The 26,973-nt window shown below is 38.5% G+C and overlaps 1 protein-coding gene across 1 annotated transcript in view; it reads left to right on the forward strand.

The window, feature by feature from the left end:
* Positions 1-26,973, forward strand: part of Tbc1d5 (TBC1 domain family member 5) — a 433,073-nt gene that overhangs the window by 309,522 nt on the left and 96,578 nt on the right. Inside the window, 2 exon segments of the mRNA XM_027394567.2 lie at positions 13,026-13,168; positions 23,851-23,957. Coding sequence (XP_027250368.1) covers positions 13,026-13,168; positions 23,851-23,957 — 250 coding nt within the window.

A 26,973-nucleotide genomic window follows, 5' to 3' on the forward strand; every position in this document is an offset into this window, starting at 1 on the left:
CTGCTGTTTCAGATTTGAGTTGCTTTATTTACATACCCATTACTTTATGAGTATATGTACCTCAGTGCTCTTGGTTAACTGAATCTGACTGAGCTTTTGTCCTCTCCGTTAGCCCAATATACAAATCTAGAGTTCATAAGTCTCTCCAAAAGAGCTGATCATAATTGGCAGCTAATTTTAAGTTCCTGGTTTTTATAGTTTTCTTGATGTGTTTCCCTGAAAGGAAGCACCTAATCTTAAAGGCTCCAATCTTAAAGGCTATCATTTCCACTGAATTCTAAGAAACTGGTGATTCCCCAAAATGAGCCCTTCAGAAAGCTATAGTTTTTGGTTGGGAGAACTGAGCAACCACACAGATGACATAGTATAACAGATGACATAGTATAATCAACATTTTCACCCTGTAAGTATGTAACCTTATGTTCATGTGGAAAGATGAGTCTTCCATATTCACCTGAATTAGATATATTTTAGGAATTAAAATGAGAAGGAGTATTGAAGGGAAAAATAAAAAACACTGGGTATCATACAGTATGGAGAAGTTACATTTTCATCATGTAATCAGCAGTCAACTTGTGAATTTGATGTGACCTCAGAAAACACCAGCTTGGCGGTAATGCTTCTGTAAAATATGTTGCTTCTCTGCTTCTCTGGGTCAGTAATTATGAACTGGGACACTGGCAAAGAAATGGCCTCTGGATCTCTGAAATGTGGAATTTCTCTCTAGGTAATTCTACATGGAATAACCCTGCTTTGGGGGGATGAGGCTTATTTGACAATTCTCAGAAATCAAAATAGTTACAGAATACTATGTCAGCTAGGCCCGATGGCACACAGCTGTATCGAAGCACTCAGGAGCCTGAAACAGAATTACCATAAACTCGCTGTCATGTTGGGGTGCTTGTTTACATAGGGAGTTCCCTGACAGCCAGGGCTACCTTGGAAGACCCTATCACAAATTAAAAAAAAAAAAAAGAAAGAAAAAGAAACACAACTGGGGAGATTGTAAATGCTGGCCTTGTGAGTGTGAGGACCAGAGTTCGATCCTCAGAACCTACACTTATTAATCTGAGATCTACTCCTTCCTGTGTGCTTTCCTCATTCCTGCTTTGTCCAGCACCTCCTAAAGACTCCCTGGGTCTGCCCTCTGTGCCAGGGAAGAGAATGAGGAGCTGCAGAGGGAAGCTGTAGGTTTGCTGAAAGAGGCAAAGCATGGGAAAACCAGAGCAGAGACAGTGGGACCAGTGGGCTGCATAAAGTATCTTCTTTCTGATACAAATAAAAGATTGGTAATTAACACCATTTTGAACACATTGTCATCCCACAAAGTGCAAGACCGTGAACAAAAAGGGGACAGTAAGGAAGTTGCCAAAAGCCAAGATCATAAAGAATACCAAGAAACACAAAAGCCACCCGGATACACATGGCCTGAAGAATTCCTGAGGCTCTGTGGCCTGCTCTCCCGAAGCAGGAGAGCCTCCCAGGACAAGTGTTCCCAAGACCCAACAGGCCATGTTGAGGTGGGGCAGTAGAGCCAGGCCAGCCAAGCCTAGCACACACCTGCCGCTGGGTGTGTGAAGACCTGCACAGTAGCAGGGCTCTGCCACCTGAGAATGACTTTCCCAGTAACTCCTTTGTTTGCAAGTAGCTGTTGTTATGGTTGTTGTTCACACACAGAGAGAGAGAGGGGTCGGGGCATGAGGTACCAGTTTGTAATACCAACACTGTCCTGGCAGAGAGAGGCAGATCCCTGAAACTCACTGCTCTGTCAGACTGGCCTACTTGGCCGGTTGGGCAAATGATACACTGTTTCAAAACATAAGGTAGATGCTTCCTAAGAAATAACACCTAAGGCTGACTTCTGATGCTCACACATGCATGTGCACGCATGCACACTCACACATAAATTCAGGGTATTTGCCATGTCATCAGAAACTGTATGTGATTATTATAAAAGTTGTAATCTTCCATGAATAATAAAACATTTTCTTTGGTTAATGTATATTTTGCCCTTTTAAAAACATATGCATACATATATGTAGCTATCAGCTTAGATAAAGTGGAATAGCCAACTTCACTTTTAACTTTTGCATTTCCACTCACACTGGAAGGTAGCTTGTGCTGATTTAAGTTGATCTTGTGGGTTTTCAGTGAACCCATTGTGTGACTTTCTAGGGAAGATGTTAACAAGTCTGATATGGGGAGAACAGGGCTGGCAGAACACAGGAAAGATCCCCCAAAGCCTATCCTACTGAGCCAGTGAGTTTGTGTCATTTCTTACAGAAGTGTAGGGTAGGACTTAGTGACAGGAACACAGGTGATTGACTGAACATCCCACCCCAGCATGGGTGATGATAACTCAGGAAAGCCATCTCCCAGGAAGTCCTGCACAGCTTCGCAGCCATTTCCAAGAGAGCCTTCTCCTCATCCACTGGGCGTCGCTCAACCCTAAACCTATGCATTTCCTTAGCTTCTCAAGTCTTCTCTTCCCTCCTAGAGGAAATCATTTGATTTGGGTTAGAGGACATATTTACACATTACATTTATAACCAACATAGTGAATATAATGGATCATTCAGGTTTCATCTGTTTCCTCTGCTTCTCACTCCTTGTGCTTTAGTCAAAGGAGCTTCATCTGATAGATCCGTTCCAATTTTTTTTTTTTTATTTCATTTGGGGTGCTAAGGCTTGAACTTACAACCTTGCAAATGCTAGGCAAGCAATTCTACCACTACAGCCCAAGCCCTTGTTTAATGGTAAGAGCTAGAACATCTATAATCTCGGTAGAAGATAACCCAAAAGCTTTGAAATGTATTTAGCAATGTTTTAAGTTGTTTGTACTCTCTTATATTTTGCTAATGTTGTCATCTTGCTCAGATTTTTTGAGAGATTTAGTGGGGAAGGTGCACCAAAAAAATTTAAAAAGCCAACAACACAGAGTTATTTGAGGAGCCCAGATTGATATAATTATTATTGAGTTAAGATTTTCCTTTGGATAAGTCTCAGATTAAGAGCTGCCATCATAACATACAGTATATGACCTAGCTTAGTACATGCTAAACTACAGTTAAAACTCAAAAATTCTCAGATGTGGATTCTTAATTCTTTTTCAGTCTTCCTTTTGGTCATGTCAGGGTTAGGATAAGCTGGGGGAGGCAGTCACCTCATTCTGCTCCAGCTTTTTCAGCTCCCCACCCCAGGAGTTAGTATGGTTAAACTGTGGGTGTTCTCCAGAATGGTGTGGATTTACAGACTGTTCAGCTCCCAGTGCCATAATGATCATCCCCTGGGAAGCAAGGACTTAGCCCTAAAACCTATTACCACTGAATATGTGTTGCTCTTTTTAAATTCAGGGAGAATACACATTCCTTTCAGTAGAATATAACATTCCACAATAATACAAACATCTAAAATAAGAATGGTGTTTAGTGCTGGACAGTGGTACCACATACTTTTAATCCCAGCACTCAGGAGGCAGAGGCAGGCAGATGTCTGAGTTCAAGGCCAGCCTGGTCTGCAGAGTAAGTTCCAGGCCAGTCAGAGAAACCCACTTTCAGAAAAACCAAAACTAAACAAACAAAGTGCACACTGCCTTATCTTAATGTCCTGGGTTCCCTACACCCTTGGTTTTTGGCATGTGACTAGATATGAGTATGGGTATGTGTGCTTTTTCAGAGGAGAATATAAATTTCATTGAATTCTCAGATGAGTCCAGAACTTGGTATTAATAGCAGACTTGAATTTAAGTCATAGTGCTGTGTAGTTTGCATGATCTTTTTTTTTTTTTCCCCCTGAGGAAAACACACATCTTGTGAAACTAGCTAATTCCATGCTGAGCACAGGAATGGGCTGAGAAGCCTGACATGTTGAAAGGCTGAATGTACAAAGGGACCATGTTCCGAATATGTATGATAGAAGGACTTTGGCCATCTGAGATCACCAGCCACCACCTCAGGCATCTCAGTGTCTGTAGACTTGTCTGCCCCACACCCTGTGCTGTTTCCAATAAAGGACCAACCTACAGGTCACTTACATGTGCCCATATGCCATAATTTCTCATCAGGTAGACAGGGAGGCCACTCTTTTCCCTCATTCTAAAATTTTCTTTACTGCTTTTCATTTTCTGTCAAATGTGATAGCAGTTGACTTTCTGTAGCAGTTGCTTATTCTGTAGTCCTTGCTTATTCTCAGTTGGTGGTCTTCATGTATTTTCACTGTGTATTAGATTTCAGAAGAGTCCAGGGAAAATCTCTTATTGTGATGTTTATCTTCTGTGCTACTTCTCAGATTCTGTGCTACCTCTCAGATACAACATAGTGCTGGAAGTAACCCCCTGGAGAGAAATCTCTTAGCATGGAGCACTATGTTTATCCAGAAACAACATCTTTAAGAGATAGTCGTTCACCTGAGCAAGTTTGTCATATAGAGCCTCTGTTGATAGTTCATTTTTGTTGTGGATTTTATCCCCTAACACAAGCTAGAGTCCTCTGGGAAGAGGAAATCTGAATTAAGAAAATGCCCACATCAGATTGCCTGTAAGCAAGTCTTTGGGGACATTTTCTTAATTACTAATTAATATGTGAGGGCCCAGCCCACTGTGAGCAGTGCCACCTGTGTTGATTTGGTCCTGGGTCTTATGAAAAAGCAAGGTCATAATGGTTATTACAGCAGTAGAAAGCAAACTAGGATACTTTGATATGAATGATTTACTGGTAACACATGAGTTGATATGTATAAACCAGTTACCATTTTAGCCAGAATCTGAGAGGTAGCACTTGCACAGTTGGAAATTTCCATTTTGGTCCTAGTGCTAACAATATTTTCTGTTCCTTGCATGCACGAATCACTTCCTCCACAGGTTCTGCCTCTTTTGTAGCCAGTAAAGCGCCTGTGCCATGCCGTGTCCTAATTCTTGGACCTCATTAGTGCAAGTCTTGAGGCTCAGAAAGATATTAAAACAGGCCTAAATTCAAAGGCCCTCAAGAGATGGACTGTAGTTCAGTGATAGAGCTCTTGACTACCACGCACAGTCTCCTGGGTTCCATCTCTAGTATAACAAAGAAACAGCTCTTCAAATGTATGAGTTTCCATACACAACACACACACACATACTCACACTGTATGAGAGGGAGGCAGAGTGTGTATATGTGCCTGTTACTTGTGATTGAAAATAATGCATGCTAAGTATGCCTTCTACCATTGAGCATTAATGTATCATAGATAGACAGACATGTAATAGATCCTTCATAGTAAATTAATATTTAAAAAGCATTCATTTACAAATGTTAACCTAAGTCATATGCTGGGAGGTTAATAGAAATTAAAATGACCCATTGTCTGCTCTGGGATGAAAGGGGCATGCTGGCACTCTCTCTCTAGCTCTCTCTCTCTCTCTCTCTCTCTCTCTCACACACACACACACACACACACACTCCCTGTCTCTCTTTTTCTTTCTCCTCCCCTTCCCTCCCCTCTCCTTTTCTCCTCCCTCTCATTTTCCCGCCCTTCTCCCTCTATTTATTTATTTATTTATTTATTTATTTATTTATTTAATATGTACCAAATGTTTAGAAGTTAACATGATGCTAAAGGAAATTTGACTGGGCATGATTTTTATCCCAGATATTAAATATGTGGTGGTCATTGAGCCAATGACTAGACATACTGAGGAAGCTAATTCCAAGATATACTCCTTTAAATAATTTTTGAGAGACACTGGAATTTAAGATGTTCTTGAAAATTTAGAACTTTTTCTGTGGTCCCCACTCAAGTATTATCAGTAGTATAACCTGGCACCTAAAAGTAAGTCTACACCTAAATCTTATATATCAGAATAATCTGGGGATTGGCCCTTTCAGGGATTCTGCAGGCTTTCAAGGAAAAGCCAGTGCATGCTAAAGTTAAAGACTACTGTTGTAACTGGAAAAGCCACCCCTCCTTGCAAAGTAGTGTATCAGTTTAGGAGTAGATGACAGCAAATATACATTTGAATAAGGGTATCTTATCTGTTCCAACCTCTCTCAAACCTTAATGTAAATGCTCACCCACATGTCTTGTTAAAATGATTCCTTGTCTAGTTAGACAGTATTGGGAGTCTGCAGGCTCCCGAGTAGTGGCACAGCCCAGGATTGCACTTTGAGTACAGAGTAAAGCTGAGGAACACCTGAGCTCTGAGAGAAAACAGTGGTCCAGAAATGCCAGGGAAGGTCCAGGATAGTTACGGGCCTTGGAGATTTAGTACTTAGTATGTGAACCAGCACACAGAGACATGGGAGGTACTTAGGGGAAAATTCAATGAGCATCTAGAGTGCCTGTGCATAAATTAGATGGAAGTTCATTACCTTCAGGATCCCTGGCCAAAAAGAGCTGACCTCAGAGAAAATGCATACTAACTTATTAAGGATGCTAACACCCTATCTTTGGCCCTCACAAATATCTTCAAGGAGCTTAAAATCTATTAGAGAAATAAAAGCGCCACCAAAACAAACTTAGCTGCATATCAGTAGTTAATGTTCATTTGCCAGTGCCTAAATGGGAAACAGTGACATATGTCAGTTGTGGAGCCTCCATCCATCAGGCCTGGATGGGAAGGAAAAGACAGAAGAAAGCATCTGTGAAAAGTAACTAGAGAGTACTCAGAGCTATAGACTGCAGTTAGACTCCATTCCCTTAGTAATGAATGGCTCTGTCAGACTCTCCTGATAACATAAGACCAACCTATGAAGTCTGTCCCACCTTGCTTTTGCTATTTACTTCATCTTTGTTGGAGTTGGGATTAAATACTTATAGAAACTTGGCTGTGAAATTATCTACGTCACTAAATAGATTCTGGTATTTCTCAGCTTGGTGTTATACCCAATGTCAGTTCTTCCAATAATGCATACCAGTGTTTTGAAAGAGATATAAAGGAAGTTCAGCATGTTATACAGTGTGGTTAAGATCCCACTGGTACTAAAGTCAAACTAGTTTATTCTTTTTTAAAATGAGTTCCAGATTAAGGAAGATGAGCACTATTATTTTTAACAATTCTTTTGATGTTGTTTTAGAAAATTGATTTGATAATTCCTTTTTCTGAAGGTAAAATAACAACAAAGCATTTACAAACTCTGGAAGTGGGAATTGGAAAACAATTTAAAAATTAGTGTTTACAAAGCCTGAAATTAATTTTTCCAGTATGATCACTGACTACACTTGAATTCTTTGTGTCATTCAACTATGATAGTAGCTTTTAAATAATTTGTTCCAGGAAATCACAGAAGCTCATATGTGAGCTTCAGTCAGGGTTAGGAGTTCAGCTCTACCCCACTTGAGTGGGCAAGATGGTTCTTAGACAGGGAGTCCTGTTCCAACAGGTATACAAGTTTTCTACCACCATCCATTGTTCTTGAACTTGCTGGTAAGTTACAAGTTCTTAAATTACTCCATCTTTCAAATACCATCCTTGTAATAGCAGGCAGTACTGCTAAAACAGTGGTTCTCAAACTGTGGGTTGTGACTGTGTGTGTGTGGGGGGGTCATTTTAACAAGCCTTTTAGGGGTAGCCTAAGACCATCTGCATAACAGCAGCAAAATTATAATTATGAAGTAGCCATGAAAATAAACTTATTGTTGGGGTCACCACAACATGAGGAAGTATATAAAAGGGTTACAGAATTAAAAAGGTTGAGAACCCTTGTTCTAAAGAGTAGAGAGAGCAAGGAATTGAGAATGTTCACAGACCATACAGCCTTCGTTGTCCTGTGGTCATCTTATGCCCAACAGTCCATGGGTTTCCTTTATCTATGAAAAAGATTGATGCACAAGGCTGAAATTTCCACTCAAGACTGTTTTTGTTTTCAAGGAGCTTATCACATTTATTCTGATGAAAAACCTTCAAACACTTCCAAAGAGAAATGAATGATAATTATTAGGGACTTACTTCTGCAATAAGAAGTCTTCTTTAATGTAAAGGGCTACACACTGCCCTCCTAGTAGAACAATGCGGTTTCCCAAAAGTAAAAAATACACTTTTAATGGTTCAAGTATATATGCTTATGTTTGTTTAACTTAGGATTCATATGTGTTCCTAGAAAGCCAAACTTGACCGCAGTACAACCTGTGGATCACAAGAAATAGGAAACAAATTTGAATTTTTTTAAGGTTGAAATTTTCGTGAATTTTATACATGATTACTATACTTACATATTCCCCATCTGTAATTGTGTGCTGTTTTTTACTCTTTTGTCTTTTCAAGGGAGTCTGCCACCCAGCTCCCAAGTAAATTACCCACAGGGCCTTATTACTTATGAATGCCTGGCTTAACTTTCTTGTTTCTAGCTAGCTTTTCTTATCTTAAATTAACCCATATACCTTTTCCTCTGGGCTTTTATCTTTCTCTTCTGTAAGTCTTACTTTCACTCTTACTCCATGGCTGGCTGATGTTCTCCTGCCCTTGTTCTTGTGTTGCTCTCTTTCTTCTTCTCGGTCTTCCTTCTCCTATTTATATTGTCTGCCTCCCAACCCCACCTATCCTTGCTCCTGTCTCACTATTGGCTGTTCAGCTCTTTATTAGACCAACAGGTGTTTTAGACAGGCAAAGAATCACAGCTTCACATAGCTAAACAAATGCAGCATAAACAAAAGTCACACACCTTAAAATAATATTCCCCAACACCTGTCTCTTTTTCTACTCCTTCCAACTCTTCTTGTGCCCTCTGTACTTCCCTCTCAACTGACTGTATCTCTCTTAGCAGCCATTTATTGCCTATAGCTATTCATCTAAGTAAGGACTTGTAAAATTTTTCTTATTCACATTGACATGTCAGCTGATATTGCCATTAGGCAGTCCCCTCTTCTGTTCTGTTCTCTGAGCCTTGGTGTAGGGGTTGCACTAAAGATATACCACTTTAATTGTATGCCCTATGGTTATTCTTCCATGTAGCAAAACTCTGTTTATACTCTCTGTCTGATTATCTGTGTACCAGTCTATCTATAAATGACTAGGTTTTTAAAATGCCTTACCAAGTAGGTTAGCTATCTTCCAATAGTGTATTCTACTGAAATTTTAGAAAAATAATAACTATGAAATTGGAAGTTATTTTGTCATACATTCCTTGTAACTTTAATTTTTTAAAAAAAATGTAATAATTAAAGCTGACAGTGTCTTGTGACCCTATCTATAATAGCTGCAACTTTTGAGACCACTCTCACAGGATTGATGTAAATACAGTTTATTCATTTAAAAAAAAAACTGCAGAAAACCCCACATAAAAAAGTGCCTCAACTCAGTCAGATAGGTGTTCAACCTCAGAGATCTGCCTGCCTCTGCTTCCCACGTGCTGAGATTAAAGGAACGAACCACCATGCTTAACTAGGTTCTTTTCTGATCTTTGTTAAATTAAATTGAATACATTTTCCTAGCTTGTTCTTGTGTGATTGTGATAGCCATATCCCATACAAAGTGGTCATGAAGAGAAAATAGAAAAGAAGATGTATGGGTATATATGTGTGTATATATGCATATATATTCTCCATACCTGTATTGGCTTGGTTAAACTACAAGCTGGTCATCCCCATGCATCAATTTCCTCCTGGTGTTTCCATGCACCATTCCCTAAGCAATAACACCATCAGTGGTTAATGATCCTCCCGGAGAAGCAGTTTCATTACACAGAACTGATAGTTGAGAGACACTGAAGACTGCCCTGTCTCTGAGTAGTTTATTGCTAACTTTAGTACTTTGGATAGTCATTCTGTTTGTGTAGCTATAATTGCTACATAGATCTAGTAATGTTTGAACCCCTGTGTCATCACAAGCCATGAAGTGTGTGAGCATTGCTGTCTTCAGGTACAGCATCTGAAAAGCAAAGTTAATGGTATCAAGCAATTAAACTGAAGTGTCTTTAAGGGGAAGAAAGGTTTAATGCTACCCTTAAGTGTAACTTAGCACTCACTAAATATTTTTAACTGCAATAAAAGCATGTTAATTGTAGACATAACTTTTTTTATAAGGCCTTGTTTTTTTTAAGTAGATCTTCCTTTCTGAGAATATAAAAGCTTACTGAAACAATGTCTATTAGTAATTCATTCCATAAAGCACTGAATTTTTCCTTTGCTTTTAAATCAGTGAAAAAAAAAAAAAAGACACCGAAATAGTACATGAAGTTTTTCGTTTTGAGTATATATGTAAACTAAATCTACTTGGAGTAAAGTGATTGTTAATAAATTCCTTGTTAATTTCTTACCCTTGCTTTTAATCATATCCTTTAGTCTTAAAAGTTAGGAATTTGTCATTAATTTCCCCATATTATAAAACAGAAAATAGGGATTATACTTCAGTGTTATTACACACATAAATTATTAGGTCTCATATAAATTAACATCTCTGAGCCAAATAAATGGTGCAACACACAAAAGTACTTGTAGCACAACCCTGAGGAACTGGTTTCTATGCCCAGGTCCACAGGAAAGGGGGAGCTAAACTCTGAAAGCTGCACTCTGATTTCACCATGGGCATTATGGCATGCACACACCCATCATGCACACAGTGAGAAATACATGAATTAGCAAATTAATAAAAAGTAATATACTACCTATCTAGCAGTAACCTGTCATTCCTTACATATTTCTAAATTTTCCTCCACTTCCTGAACTGTGTTTGTGCTACTATTACTAAGATCAATTCTTGTGTTTCCGATTATGCTAGACCTCTGCTCTTCAGTAGCATGGTAGGTGGCTTCACAAGACCCCAGTACACATCACAGAGAGAGAGCATTGAGGTCTCACCCCTCTCTTTCCCACTCCTCCCCTCTATCAAAGCCTCTCCTGCCCTGTGTGTGTATTTGCTCCTCGTTCTGCAATTAAGGAACAGAGACTTTGGCAAGATAAAATTCGAGTGAAGCAATGTGGAAGTTTGTAAAATCCCATTACAGACTTCGCATTGAACATAAAGTGCTGAATATGTGTGTTCTACATAATTGTGAAGACGACACACGTGAGAATACTTGGAGACTGAGCACTGTCCTCTTCACAATGAAGGATGAGGATTGGCACTTGTCCCTTCTGCAGTGCTGCAGCAGACACAGCTCATGCAAGTGCCTGTGAACTCGTTTTGAAGCCAAGCTAATATAACCCTCACCCAACAGGAATGTTGCAAGAGAAGTTTGAGCAGTAACTAGCATTTTGTTGTAGAGATAAATTGTCTCTTCAAAAACAAACAAACGAACAAACAAAACCCCTACTCTTTTGTTGGAAATAATGTCATGAAATTTACACAACATTTGAGCTGTGAAGAATGCTAAGAAAGACAGTTTGGTATTTTTTCCCCCATGTCCTGGACTATCATTCATTCGTTTTATTCATTGACAGAATTTTTTTTTCAGTTGTGTTAGTTAAATATTTGTAAGTAAACACATTCTGAATGTTTTAGTCATTTAAGTGTAGATATTTATGTATCCATTTAAACTTCTCTGCACTTTCGCTTTCCCCAATACTCTTCTAAGACCAGTTAATTCTTCCTAATTTAGAAGAATGGCCATTAATTTAGTACATATTAGACTCAATGATTTGTAAGAATTAGAAGTGCATAGTAATTTTTTCTTTAGCTACAAAAGTGAAAAGTACATGCATTTTGTGTTAACCACTCTATTTTAGCAATACACTAAGATTTGAAAGATAGATTAAATGTAAAAATTATTATAACATTTAAAAATATTTACCTAGGCATTTATTTTTAAATGAAAAAAAGACTAATGGCTGTAGTATAAAATACATTCTAGAAAAACTACTCTTGATTAGTTTGATAATATGAATATGTTTGATCACATGGTTTCTAATAACTGTGGTGATATATACAAACTTGGTTACAGACTGTTTTGACGCAGCTGTGGTTCTGCCTTACTACAATACTCCTGGAGCCAAGTGTTTGTTTCTGCTTGGAGGGTTTTGTTTTACCTCACTTTAACCTCCAGATGGTTGGATTTTATTTCAAATTTTGCCAAAAATTAAGAACTTTGCTAATTGTGTGTGTGATTAATTTTTAAAGAATTTTTTGCATTATTTGCTAGTACAGGAAATTAATGTTTCTGGATTCTCTGCAATATAACAGAATTACATAGAATTCTTGCTGGAGTGCTTGGGAAAGACTGTGTAAAGAATTGTACCCCTATTGCATAAATTAGAAATCAATGAATCAAAATGTATCCAACAAAATACTAATTTTCTTGTGAACATTAGATATAAATTGCCCAAATAGGTATTCTGGAAGTCTAGAGTATTAAGCCTCACTGTTTATGCTATCCAGTCATATATGCTATACAGTTAGTGCTCGTGGCTCTTAGTGACTTCTGTGCTCTATTCACATACCTGGGCAAGAAAGCAACATGAAAAACAGTCCATGAAAAACAACTTCACTGATTAGTGATAACCATTTCTAGTCAAAAAAAGAATTATTAATTTTTTTATTTTCAATAACTGTGTACTTGCCACCCTCACAAACATTCAAGGGTAATGATTTTTCCCTAACCTTAAGTTTTAAATGAATATTGTAAAATAATTGTGATAATATAAATTTCTAAGTTTGACTGTGGTGATTTATTAGAGAAAACATTTGTGAAAAGCTAATAAGTTAACAAAACTCATAGAGAAAGTGAAATGTTATGAAATGGTATTTTCAGTGACTAACAATGAATAACTGTAAATATATCCCAACTGCTGCACTGACTACATAGTACTGTCTTTTCTTAGTAAAGATTTGTGGTATCTATTTCGTAAGAAAATTCTCTCTCCTTTCCAGGTGTCATTCTTGTGTTTTACACATGGAAGAATAATGTGTAACACTGTGGTCTAGGATAAAACTTGAAAAACTTAAAACTTATATTTTACAGTCTTTTCTTTTGCTATATAATACATTCTTAAATTTTTAAATTACACTATATTTTCAGTATATAGTATTTTCTGACTGTGCTCAATTAATAAATTGCAGCTCTTTTAATTTTCATTTTTATCCCCTGGGAAGCTCATTTTCTCATTCTTTGGTCTCTGTACAGGAGATGGGTGCGGCTGCTGTTTGGGAGGGAGTTCCCGCTGCAGGATCTGCTGGTGGTCTGGGATGCCTTGTTTGCAGATGGCCTCAGCCTGAGCTTAGTTGACTACATCTTCATAGCAATGTTACTCTATATCCGAGATGCTTGTAAGTACCTGTGACCTACCCATATTCGACCAGGTCGCCCTGATTTTTCAAAAATGTTTTGCTTTTAAATGTACTTTATATTTATTGTTGGATTCACAAACATCTAAGTTTTTAATAACAGGAAATATTTTGACATGTTACCAGGAAATTACTGTATGCCTTTTATGCTAGTGAACCTTGTATTAGGAGATGTGGGTGATGTCATCCTCAAAGAGATAGTATATTCTTTAGAAGGTTTTTCCAAACAATTCATGCTTGTTCAACCCCCTCGGTATACACATTTGTGGACTACATTGGAACCAGCATTTCAGATATGTTTAGAGCTCCACCTTCTGACGTGTAGCTAGTATTCAAGTATATTTATTGGGAGATTGAAGCTGCTATTATAATACCAATATATTGCCAACGGGAAAATAAATCTGGAGTATTTGACTTCGGCTAGTTATATTTTAACAAATTTTATTCCTTGATATAGTACTCAGTGATAGATGTGTTGGTGCCCCCTCAGAACCACCTTAGGGTGTTTTACCATGGCCAGAAAGCCAGGGCCTCAGCTTGTAGGATGCATCAGAGTGTGTTTTAGATTTCATAATACTGTAAATAATTTTTCTTCTCAGAGAAGTAATCTCAGTTCCCAAAGCAAGATTTGTAATATATAATTGTTACAAAATATAATTAGGGAAGATTGCACTAAGTATTGGGATTGAATTAGGCAATAGAAAACTATTGTAAGTGTAGGAGTGGCCTACAGAATGACTGTTGCATTCCTAGATGGGTGTCTTTGTTCTCAGAGTGCCAGCCATGGCAGATGCTCTCGTTTTGCCATACAAATACTAATATTCTTTTAAAAATTTTTATTATACTGTTTTCATTTTTTCAAGATTACTTGGAATAAGTAACCACATTTTCTCCAAAAACTGTAGAGGTTTTTTATGCCTGGAAGGTCAAATAGCTTGGGCTTCTTGAGAGACAAAGTAAAAAAGTTCTTTCTAGTGGATCCAGAACTAATGATAAAAGAATATGGAATATGGAAAGCATCAGATGAGATATCTGGACAGTAACCAGAATGTTTGAGTAGATATAATAGATACTGAATTTTTGAACATGAAAAACTTACCTCTCTTTTAAAGTTGTATGTACTCTGAAAAAAAAAAAAGAATGAAAAAAACTCCCTTAGGTGAAAGAAAAATTCTTTGGGATAATATTTTCACAAAACTTTCCATATCAGATAACTATTGAAATCAGAACACATTCTGATTTTCTGAAATTTTACAATTACTTTTCATAATTTTGTCGTATCACCCACATGTTTTAATGTAATCATGTCTCTTATGCTAAGATCTATTCTTATTTTCATAAAACATGGCAAATATTTGGTAGCTGAAGCCCTTATACATTTCCACTCTTTATTGATGATTGTGTAAAACATGGGCACGTGTGATAAAGTGCCAAAGCAATGGCATTGTTTATTCAGTGCAGTGTTAAGTCAACAACAGCAAATGCTACCTCCTGAAGGTAGAGGCAGGAAATGTTCAGGGTTTAAGGGGCCCTTGTTCTAAAGAAGCTTGCAAGGTACTGAACTTGAGGGATGGTGTGAAAGAGAGGCATTCCAGACAGAAAGAAAGCATAAATAGACATCTTTGTGCATTCAACTTGTACGCATGAGATCCTAGTTTTGATCTGCAGGATTGGGACTAGAAGAGGAAGGTCGAATATTACAGCCTCAAAAAACTATTGCTGGTTTTAAGGTTCTAAGCACACTCATTCCTATATAAATTCACATGTATAGAAGTCCACAGATAGGATCTATATATGAGAAAGAACATATGGTGTTTGACTTTTTGAGCCTGGGTTTCCTAATTTAATATAATACTCTCCAGTTCCATCCAGTTTACTGAAAATATCATAACTCAAATTCTCTTTGTAACTCAATAAAAACTCCTCTGTGTATGTACCACATTTTCTGTTCATGGACATTAGGCTGATTCCATTTCCTTGCTATTGTGATTAGAATAGAGGTATTATTATTGTTGTTGTTGTTATTATTACATTATTTTTTTAGCTAAAAAGATGACCTAATAAAAACATAGATATGGCATATATCCAGCTATCTTTCAAGAACAAAAGAATAGGAGAGAAAGATACAGGAGCACTGATGGTGATTTTTCAATCAGCATGAGTTTCTCCTTCAGGAATCAGTGCTAGTTTTTTTCTTTTGTTCCATGTCTGTGTCTATGAAAAGCAAAATTACCTTGTACATTTGTTTCCTTCTGTTGTTTAAGTACCCAATATATTCAATTCCTCAATGAGAGGCAGGGTTTTTATCTGTCTTGATTTCAGTTTTAAATACAGCATCTAGAACAGGGCCTAATGCATAGTAAGTCTTCAAATCGATGTTTATTGAAGACAGTAGCTGAGTAAATGAGGGCCCTCAATAGGAAGACTCGGGAAGTTGGGCTGTGTGACAGCAGCAAAGCTCATCAGCGGGGCTCAGTAGTCCCAGAAGAATAAAAGGAGGTAGATGGTTTAGAGACTCTTATTAGGCCCACCGTCAATGAATTGGGATAACTGTGAAGATGGAGGACAGGGAGTGCATTTTAAGAGTCTAGTTTTGGATGTATAAAGTGGGAAGTACAGCCAGAGAATGAATGAATGCAAAGAACTTATAAGACCAAGAGATTGGAAGCAGAGCAGGAAAAGGTAAAGGCAAGGAGGCTATGGCCACACAAGAGAGTGCAGAGCACTTGGAGATCTAGCTACTGTAGCCAAGTTAGTGAAGAGAAAGAAGTCACTTAGAAAATTAAGGTGAGGAAGACAAGATTTTTCTTTGGTTCTTCATGGGTGCCTCACCAGAGGGAAAGAAGATAGAGAAAAAATAGTTACAGAGTAAGACACAAAGACCTCAAACAACACCAGGTGGTGGTGGCGCATGTCTTTAATCCCAGCACTTGGGATTAAAAAAAACAAAAAAAAACAAAAAAACCTCAAACAAAGAAAATAACCAGGAAAGTGATTTTTGATCAAGCTTGTATTCAAATAACCAGTATTTCAACATATATTTGCCAAGTTACTACTATTTACCAGACACTGGTGTACATATGCCATTCTTTCTAACTTACAGTGTAAAAATATCTCTCATTTGCCTCAAGCTCTATTTGACTTTAGATATTTTGTGTTGTTTTAATTTTCTGAGATCAGGTCTCATACTGGAGCCTAGGCTGCTCTTGAACTCATGGGAGTCTACCTGAAATCAAGCCTTTTTATATGGACCATTGCCGGAGGCAATCCATTTATAGTCTAGCCACTGTATAGGTTTCCACCATTAGGAAACCATATGGATTTTTACTACTATAAATTTCCTGTGTGCTCTGCCTATTCATCCCTCTCTCTTGAAAGCTCTTAGAAACTATTGATCTTTGTATTGTCTCCATTGTTTTTCTGGAATATCATATACTTACAATACAATGTGGAACTTTCCAGAAATGGCTTAATTTAGCAATATATGCATTTAAGTTCCTCCACTTTGCACTTCCCTAACATGTACATGACTTATGTACCACAGTTCAGTTATCCTTTCACCCCCTTCCTGGAGTACATCTCGATGTCCACTATGTACAGTAAAACTTTCATGTACTTTTCTCCTTTCACCTAATGTCACCTCAACACCTAGTGGTCCACTGATACCTCTGTTTGCCTCTTGGTATTGTTGGTAGGAGCCCTTGCCCATCTCAGGTTTCCATTTAAGGAGTTATCCCAACCCTTACACCATTACCAGCCCGGTTCTTTGTTGCAGTCACTATTCTTCACTTGCAGTGAAGAGAAATTTGAGACTGTTCTTAGGAATGAATTCAGTATTTGAAACATAACAGGAGTTAATGTTTGTTGAATGAATGAATGAGTACACAATTCTAACTACAAGAAAAGGATACTGTTAGCACTTCTTATAAATATTTTATGTGTATGACGTGTGTGTGTGTGTGTGTGTGTGTGTGTGTGTGTGTGTGTCTGTGTCTGTGTATCTGTGTATCTGTGTATCTATGTTTATCTACTTAACATGTTTGTGCCATGCCATACACCTGGAGGTCTACAATACAATTTATGGGACTTAGTTCTTTCTTTCAACCATGTTGGTCCCAGGGCTCACTATCAAGTCATCAGGCATGGGGGCTAAGCCCTTTCCTGTTAGCACTTCTTAAATGTAATCCATATACCATCTATTTCCACTGACAGTCCTTATTCTTGACTAAGGTAGTGTGAAGAACCAATATTCACACTGAAATAAAAAAAAAAGTGTTTCAAGTGGTCAGCCCTAAACACTAGATATCTGAGCAATGTTAAATGGACTTGGCAGGTTGTTGTTGGTGGTGGTGGTGTGTGTGTGTGTGTGTGTGTGTGTGTGTGTGTGTGTGTGTGTGTGTGTGTGTGACAATAGTAATTAAAGAAAGGGTCATGAATTTGGAAAAGAGGGAGTTGGGGGAACCCAGGAGGAACATTAAGGAAAATGATATAGTACTTGTATATGAAATTATCAAAACTTGACAGTAGAGCTCTTGTCTGATGCAAACGATGCTTTATGATTACTTTTCTGTTGCCTTGATAAAACACCAGGACTAAGGCAATAGAAGAAAGAGTGTATTTTGGGCTCATGGTTACAGAGGGGTAAGAGTCCATTACTGTCACAGCAAGGAAGTGTGGCAGCAGGCAGGCCTGGCAGCAGAAAGAGCAAAGGGATCACAAGAAGAAAACAGAAAGCATGAGTGTAGATGAAATGGTACAATTCTTTAAGCTCCCAAACCTTGCTCCCAATGACGTTCCTCCTCCAGCAAGGCTGCATCCCAAACCTCCCCAAACAGCCACCAACTGAGAACATTCAGATGTCAGAAACTAAGGGTGACATTTGTCATTTAGACAAGCACAAGTACCTGGGTTCAGTCCCCAGTCCTATGGGGTAGGGGTCAGTGAGGCAAATCTGTGAATGAGGCTTATTGCTTCCCTTATCAATCTCAGTTTGCACCAATAATGTTTAGGCTTTCTTTAGATGGATGGCATGCAGACTTGGAGATGCTAGACGTTGAGTGCTAGTGAATAGTACATGGTGTTACTCTCATTGAAGTATAATAAATTGTGAGAAAGCCTTCAGGTTTCTTTGTTTATGGACTCGTATTTTCTCTTCAAACTGAGATTGTTTGCTCTGCCTTATACACTGTTAATAAATAGAAGAACTATGCTACTCTTATTCTGAGTATATCTCTTGGCAGCTGTTAACCACAGTGATAAAAAAAAAACTTTGTCTATACTGTAGCATCTCATTTTATTCTCTTAATGGCTAATGAGCTAAGAAGGTAGAGAAACAATTGCTCAGAGTACCCACTGCCCTTGCAGATGATGGGAATTCAGTTGCCTCCTGTACATAAATGGTTAATATCTGCCTGTAGTGCCACCTCTAAGAAATCCACTGCCCTCTTCTGGACTTTGTAGGTAACTGCATTCATATGTATTCTATAGACACACACATAATTTAAAAATAAAATCTTTAAAAGTTAATTTGGACATACACGGTCCCCCAGTGAAGTGGAAAAGACAAGAAGAGCCCTGAACAAATTGGGAGCATGAGGGAAGAGAGAGGAAGGTAGAAGAAAGAGGAGTCTGGAGGAGAACACCAGGGATCAGGAAATTGAGTGGGGAATGGAATAGAGGAGAGCACGAAAAGAGACGCATCAATAGAGGGAGCCATTATGGGCTTAATGAGAATCTGGCACTAGGCATTGTACAGAGATCCACAAAGATGACACCAACTAGGACCCTAAGCAATAGAGGAGAGGCTACCTTAAAAGCCCTTCCCCTATGATGAGAATGATGACTACCCTAAATGCCATCCTAGAGCCTTCATCCAGTAGCTGATGGAAGCAGAGGCAGAGATCCACAGCTAAGCACTGAGCCAAACTCCTGGAATCCAGTTTCAGAGAGGGAGGAGTGATGAGCAAAGGGGTCAAAACCACACTGGGAAAACCCACAAAAACAGCTGACCTGAGAAAGTGGAGATTCATGGATCCCAGTCTGACAACTGGGGAACCAACATAGAACCAAACCAGGCCCCTGAACGTGGATGTCAGTTGGAGTACTGGGCAGTCTATGGGGCTGCTGGCAGTGCAGGATATATCCCTAGTGCACAAATGGACTTTGGGGGCCCGTTTCCCATGGTGGGATACTCTCTTAGTCTAGATACACAGGGGAGGGCCTAGGCCCTGCCCCAAATGACTTGACAGATTTTGATGATCCCACATGGAAGGACTCACTCTCTCTGGGGAGTGGGTGGGGGATGGGATGGGGAGTCAGTGGAGGCCATGGGAGGATGGGGGGGAGGGGGAACTAGGATTGATATGTAAAATAAGATTGTTTCTAGTGTAAATAAATTTATATAAAAAAATAAGGTGGAGAAAAAAGTGAACTGTGTGCAGTTAGCCAACCTCAGACTTATATCAGGTACCAGAGCTAACTGACTTTGCTTGGGCAGTGCACAACACCCTAACCCTGACCTTACATATTTGGATAGGCCTTACAACTGGGAGTACTGTACATTTGTCTTCTGTGTATAGACACCCTTGTCAAAATGCTGTCTGCTAAAAATGGAGGGAAAACACTGGTGGGAAAACATTAGACACTGGTGAAGGCCAAGGCTTTCATTTCAAAAGACTGTCAGGAGCCCTTGGCCTGAGCATATTGTTGTCTACTTTGACCACCATGTCTTCATCTGTAGAAGGGAGTACATGGACAGGTTGCTTTTCTTTAGAGGGAGTGGGGCCTTGTGGGACAAATATCCAATATATTTCAAGTTTCTGGTCATGCTGACAGTACCTGAGAGGTGATAGCTTTGTTTTGAATTTTAAGGACATTAAAGGAAGTCTATGTTTCAGTTATTTTAGTAATTTTCCATCTGCCTTGTTACTCTGAGAAATTGTATCTCCATATAAAATTAAATAGTTTGGAGAAAAGTATTCATAAATGTTACAGTTATAGGTAGCCAGCAGTAAGCTATACATAAAGTCTTTATTTATGTTGTTTTCAAATTCTCAGTGTAATCACATCTCTGCTTATATTTACTGATTTTACTACATGTTGTTATTATTTCTCCTGGGAAAAACTATACAGACCAATTCCTTCAGACCACTTTAGCATTGTTGTGGGCACTTAAAGGCAGAGACAGATAAATCAGCTTTACTCCATGTGAATGAAGCTGGTACTTCTTACTAGAGACATTGAGAAAGAGGAGGAATGTGTCCCCAACATCTGTGCCATTCACATAGAAACCCTGTAGGTAGACTATTCCTTGTCAGCTGCTGCTGAGGCACAAAGAAAGACTCTCCAAACAAGCGCAGCAAGGGCTGACAGCCTGGGGTACACTTGCTACACAGGTACCAGGCACAAAAGCTGACAGGAAATTGTTAAAGACCACAACTAAGTTAGAGGGGCTTCTTTGGTATTGCTGGCAGTTACTCAGAGAAGTCTTTATACTATTAAAAGAAGTTTAGGTTGAAGAGTTCTGGCTAGGAGAGCCCTTGGTGGCTTTTTATGACCAGAGTGCAAACAAAAAGAACCTTTTCTTTCTTTCTTTCTTTCTTTCTTTCTTTCTTTTTTTTTTTTTTTTTTTTTTTTTGTTTGTGGCCAGGTATGGTGGTGTAAGCCTTTAATCCCAAACTCTAGAGGCCTAAACCGGTGGGATTCTGTGAGTTTAAGGCCAGCATGGTATAACCTTGTTAGTGATATGGCAAAGAAGTATAGTGAGTACATTTGAAAAAATGTGTTTATGCTTCATTGTGCATTCAAAGCAAAACACTGAAGTAACTCTCAGAAGAGCTGATTCAGGGAAGGTTAAAAATAGCCAACGTATTTGCCACATCACTACTACTTGCTTTGGTAGAATAATCATTGGATAAGGAACAATACTGTATTTATCGTTTGTATTAAATAAAAATTTACTTTAAAGAGCAAAACCTCTGGAGAGATAGTTCAGTGGTAGAGTGCTTGCCTAGCATGTGTGAAGGCCTAGGTTCTACTCCACACACTTTATTATAAAAAGGAAGGAGGGAAAAAGGGGCTAGAGAAGTAGCAAAACTAAACTCTTAGATTTACCAGATCCCTGCTACCTGGGTTTTAAGCAAGCTTCTGTAGTTTTTCTGCCTACCCTAAATTGGGCAAGTTATCAGGTGGAACTTAAATTAATGTAATTGCGGATTAACAGTGCTCTAAAAGTACAGGTTTTTCAGTAGTAACTTGAAAAATAGTATTAGTTGAAAGCACAGAATTCAGGCTTACCTGCTGTTACAGCCTTAGTTTTGGTATTTCAATAGTCTGAGTATCTGACATGTAATAGATGCCAGGAAATGTTAATTCGATGAGATGTGTGTGAATAGATGCAAGAGAAAATTGTTGGCTTCCTCGTTTGTTTTCCAAGTAGAACCTTCACACACTGTCGTCTTGCCTTTTGCGCTTTGCAGTCTTATAACTTCAAAGTTATGGTAGCACTATGTGCTGGTCCTTCCAAATAATGCCCTGTCATATCCAGGTTTGTAATGATGGTAAAGGGATTAGTGTTGACATTTGTATCCATCGTATCATTTGATTTCAAAGCAATATTTTTAACACAGCTTTATATAACTACATAGAGTACAGACTCTGAATTTCAAATCATGCTATACCAAGGAATCACTGTTTGATTTGAACAAATGATTTACCTTCTCCAAGTATCATTCTTTGCATGTGTAATACAAGGAAAAATATTCTGTATTTATAATAAAATGGATAAAGCACATAAAGTTCTAAGCCTAAGTTCTTGCCCCAAAACTTTAGGATTCATCCTCTTGGTGGAATCACTATTGGCTTTGTACCTTGGATTGTCTCCAGAACAAGGACTTCTTCCTTGTTGGCCTCTAAGTCCTGGCTTTGATTGGGACCATTGTAAACCAGGCACTTAAAGAGTCCTGGCATAGTAGCCAGGCAGTGGTGGTACACGCCTTTAATCCCAGCACTCAGGAGTCAGAGGCAGGCGGATCTCTGTGAGTTCAAGGCCAGCATGGTCTACAGAGGGAGTTCCAGGACAGGCTCCAAAACAATACAGAGAAATCCTGTCTTGAAAAACCAAAAAAAAAAAAAGTTGTTGCATGGGATGCTGAAAGCATCTTTCTAAAATCATAGAATTGTTCAGAAGACTAAACATTATATTAGAGAGGTTGCCAAACAGACTTTGAGTTTCACTTTACGCAAATTTATAAAGGACTCAAATAGGACCCTTGGATTCAAATTTGAGCACTGCAGCCAAACTATGTCCCATAGAACTCTGTACTTCTCTTACAAGATGTGTAAAAATTATTTCCTGGCCAACTACTAAAATTGAGTATAATTAGAACATTGAAGAAAAATTTTGAATTACCAGATCAATTGAATACCTGTTGTTTTTTTTTAAAACACTTCTTCACATTAAATGAAAACTGTACATTAAAACATTGTACCATTCTATATTAGTTTTTTTTAATTTCTAGAGAAAAATGTTAACAGGGAGCTGAATATGAATATGGAGAAATGAACAAGTAAGCGTCGCCTGAAGGGACAGAGCAGGGAGAGTAAGTGAGTGCTCGAACATGAAAGCAGACTGTGATGTTACAAGCTGTCAGATCAGCAATGGAAAGGAAGATGATAAAGTAGTGCCTTACATGGTGTAAAACTGCTCATTTTGCCCAGTCTAGTCTCCTTTCCACAGTACTTACAGGAGGGAGCATGGTAGTATCAGGAAAAAAAAAAAAACCTAAGAATCAAGATTTTTCTGGTTATAATTAATATTTTATTTGTCTTATTTCTCTTAAATCACAGATACTTTCCTGTGGGACATTTTTTCAAGTAATTTATTAATGAACAAGACTTAGTTAACAACTATATCAAGTTGTAATTGTAAATTTCCTTCATAGTCAGTATTGCAGAAGCAGTCATTGTGGCTTACAAAACAAGTGTCATTAATGGGCCCAAGTGTGACTACAGTGACAGATAGATTACCAAGAAACAGAATAGTTTACACAGACCTGTCTTAAAAGACGTGTTAGTAATTGTGCCCATAATTAGGTTGATTTGAAAACAGTCTGCAGAATGAAAGCTGATAATGGAAGATTTTCACTTTTCTCCTCCAAGAAATCCTGTATACTCTCCAAATTTCTTTTTACTCTTAGAAAAATGAATAATTGTAGAGAATTGTTTTTTAGTTTTTGAGTTGTGTGATACATATATGAAAGAATGAGCATGGTGTAAATTATGAATCATAGTGACCAAGGTAAGTACTATTTTATTAGAATTTTTAACTGTTCCATTTACAAGGTTTTTGTTACAAATTTCTCAGCAGCAAAGCTAAAGGTAGCCATATAAATGGCAGCAAATATTCAAGCATCCAAGACTATATTCATGTTGCAAATACCCAGGACTGTGTCTGCGCTCCTTCCTGTGCCACCCACTCCCGCAGGCAGTGCTGGTGTGTTAGCTTCTAGCAGAAAACACTGATCCAGAGGGCATTTGAGGAAGACCTCTTCTCAGGACAGCTTTTGTCAAATCATCTGAATCATTGCATCACTTGCTTTGGCTCTCAGTTATTTTCTTATATTCACCACATAAGTAGTACTGAATCCTTTTTCCCTCTTATTTAGTGATTTCTAGTAACTACCAGACCTGTCTCGGCCTTCTGATGCATTATCCACTCATCGGGGACATACACTCACTGATTCTTAAGGCTCTGTTCCTTAGAGACCCAAAGGTAAGCTTTGTGGGGAAAACATGTATAACTGTAAGTTGTGTGAAGAATGGAGCTCTCCATCTGACATATTCCTAATGATTTTTAGAAGTTGTAAGCCAGAGTTCAGCAGCCAGCATGTGGGCATTGTCCTGAGAAACCACACCCAGTCAGTGCCCATGTTCCTCAGTAGGTTGTCCTCACCTTCTTCACCTGTTGCCTTCTGGTTAGCTTAAGGAAATATTTACACACACTTCTCACAGCCAGACTTCCCTACCTTTGACCCCCTCACAAGGGATGACTGACTCAAGTAGAGCTTCTGGGCCACATGAAGTTTAGGAAGAGAAGAGCTATACTAAGGACTACTCCTAGAAGAACAGATCACAAATGGAGTGCTGTGTGTGTGTGTGTGTGTGTGTGTGTGTGTGTGTGTGTGTGTGTGTGATATCCTAGTTTATAGCTTAAAAGAAACCTAATAAAAATTCAGACAGAATTTAACACTAATTTCTCTATTTGCATGTAAAGCAATTCATCAAAATTTTCTTCATTCTTCACAGAAAAAAAGTGTGCTCTTTTACAATTAATGTTATATTTCTTGAAAATAAGAACATTTAATGATCTAAAAAAAAATTGTGAATCCTTGCGTTTTTTTGATCCAAACAAAAATATTGGATGAAGAGTAAGAGAGAAAGCTTCAAATGCAAGTGTCAGAATGCCAGACACTGGATGGTAATCCCAGCCTTTGGCTCTTTGGAAACTCTCCCAACAGTTTTGTTGGCAGTTGTCAAACTGTCTCTGAGTCAGTCAGTCTGTCTGTGAGTTCTGTTGACAAAGCTCTGTCTGTTCGTCTTGAGTGTCCAAGTATAATAGCAATCTGAGTCTAAAAGACTTTTTTAACCTCTCTGTGGTTGCTGACATTAGCTTATTTTTTTAGTATATTTTCTATTCTATGACTTAGAATTTCCTTTATGCCTAATCTGCTTTTTATAAAATACTAACCTTTATACCATTTCTATTATACAAAAACAATGTTATTAAGCAACAAAATACAATCTGATTTCTTTGCATAAAAAAGTATCCATTTTTAGTTGTGGCTTATGAATACCACTATTTGTATTTTGTGTTTCTGTTTGTATCTATACACATATGTGTTCTGTGACTAAAACCCCACAGGATGATCAAGTAATAGAGGTTGCAGAGATGAAGTTGATAATCCATGATGAGTTTTGGTCTATAGGGTTAAAGCACATACTGTCAGCTCAGCATTAGGAATTCTTAGGGCTAGAAAGTGGGAAATTAGCTAAATTTCAACTTCCTAATTGTATTTTAAAACAATATTTTTATTAATTCTTTGGTAATTTCATAAATATATTTTGCACATATTTACCTCCTTCCCCAAACTCCTCCCAGGTCTATCGTCATCTCCCTAGTCACCCAACTTTATGCCTTATTTTGGTTGTAAATCCATCCTGTCCATCTGTGCTAGCCAAGTACTTTTACATGTAATAATGATATTCCCTGGAGTATGGTCAGCCTACCAGGTTTCACACCCATAATGAGAACTGGCTTCCTTTTCCAGCAGTTATCAGTTGCCAATGGCTCCTCAGCTCAGATGGGACTTCCTGCTCAACTTCCACTCAATGTGAGGATTCTGTCTGGCTAGAGCTTGTGCAGGACCTGTGTATGCTGTTGTAACTGCTGTGAGTTCTTATGTGCAGCTGGGCTGTTATGTCTGGAAAACATTGGTTGGCTGTCATCATCCACCACCTCTGGCCTCTTTCTGCCCCCTAGCCCCCTGTTGTCCTATAAAGCCTTAGAGAAGGGAGTGAGATAAAGATACCCCATTTAGGGCTAGGCACTCCTCTGTCTTTTATTCTATACTTGTTGACTTATTGTGGGTATCCATGTGTCTTAGTTAGGTTTTCTATTGCTATGATAAAACACTGTTACAAATAAGGCAAGTGGGGAGGAAAGGGTTTATTTGGCTTACACTTCCATGTTGCTGCTGATTATTGAAGGAAGTCAGGATCCTGCGGACAGGAACTGATACAGAAGTGTGTGTGTGTGGGGGGGTGTTTACTGGCTTGCTCAGCCTGCTTTCTTACAGATAAAACCCAGGACCCAAGGATGCCATCATTCACCATGGGCTGGGCCCTCCCCCATTCATCGCTAATTGAGAAAATGCCTTCCAGCTGGATCTCAGGGAGCCATTTCCTCAACTGAGGCTCCTTTCCTCTCTGATGACTCCAGCTTGTGTCAAGTTGACATAAAACCAGCCAGTACACCACCATCTACAGCAGGGAGAAACTTCTTAGATGAGTTGGGAATGAGCATGAAGTATACTTTTCTTTGTTCTAACTTCATGCCACAGTAGTGTGCATGCCGCTGACAGATGCAATACAAATCAGCAAAGAACTCCTTAGTAATGCATTGCCCACCTTCACGAAAGCACTTGGCCTTGTTATTGTCCTTAAATTTCCTCATGGAGATTTCCCTCTAGGGGAATATACTCTATGAGTGAAGCCTGAGACAGCAGTCTCTAAGGGTTTTGTAGGGTGGGGTAGACTTAACTTCGGGGGAGATTTTCATTTGATCAGTTTGAAATAACGGATCTGTAAGCTGAGATAACTGGATTATAATTCATCGTTTTTCTAATACTTGAATGAGCTTAATGCAGTCCTCATAGCATCCTTTTGAAGTGAGACAGAGCAGCTTGTCTTCTTCCCTCTTACCATTAGGTTGAGGAAGATTCAAGGCCACAAGCCTGTATGGTGTATATAAGCCAGCTAGAGTGGCTTCTGGACCTTGGATCTATTTCCTCGTCCTGAGAGTCCTGTCTACTTCTTCCAAAAACAAGCCATTTCCACTTTGAGTCAGTACAACACTTTCTATTTTACCTAATCATAAATACTTTCATCAGTTATTTGGTAGGAATGATTCCTGATCCTTTTTTGTCAATTGACTTTGTGTCCTACATATGATTGGTAAAGAAAGTATCTCCTTCAAATGCCATGTCACCTCTAGGACCCCCACATTGACT

Source organism: Cricetulus griseus (assembly GCF_003668045.3).
Source record: "Cricetulus griseus strain 17A/GY chromosome 1 unlocalized genomic scaffold, alternate assembly CriGri-PICRH-1.0 chr1_0, whole genome shotgun sequence".
Classification (NCBI taxonomy): domain Eukaryota; kingdom Metazoa; phylum Chordata; class Mammalia; order Rodentia; family Cricetidae; genus Cricetulus; species Cricetulus griseus.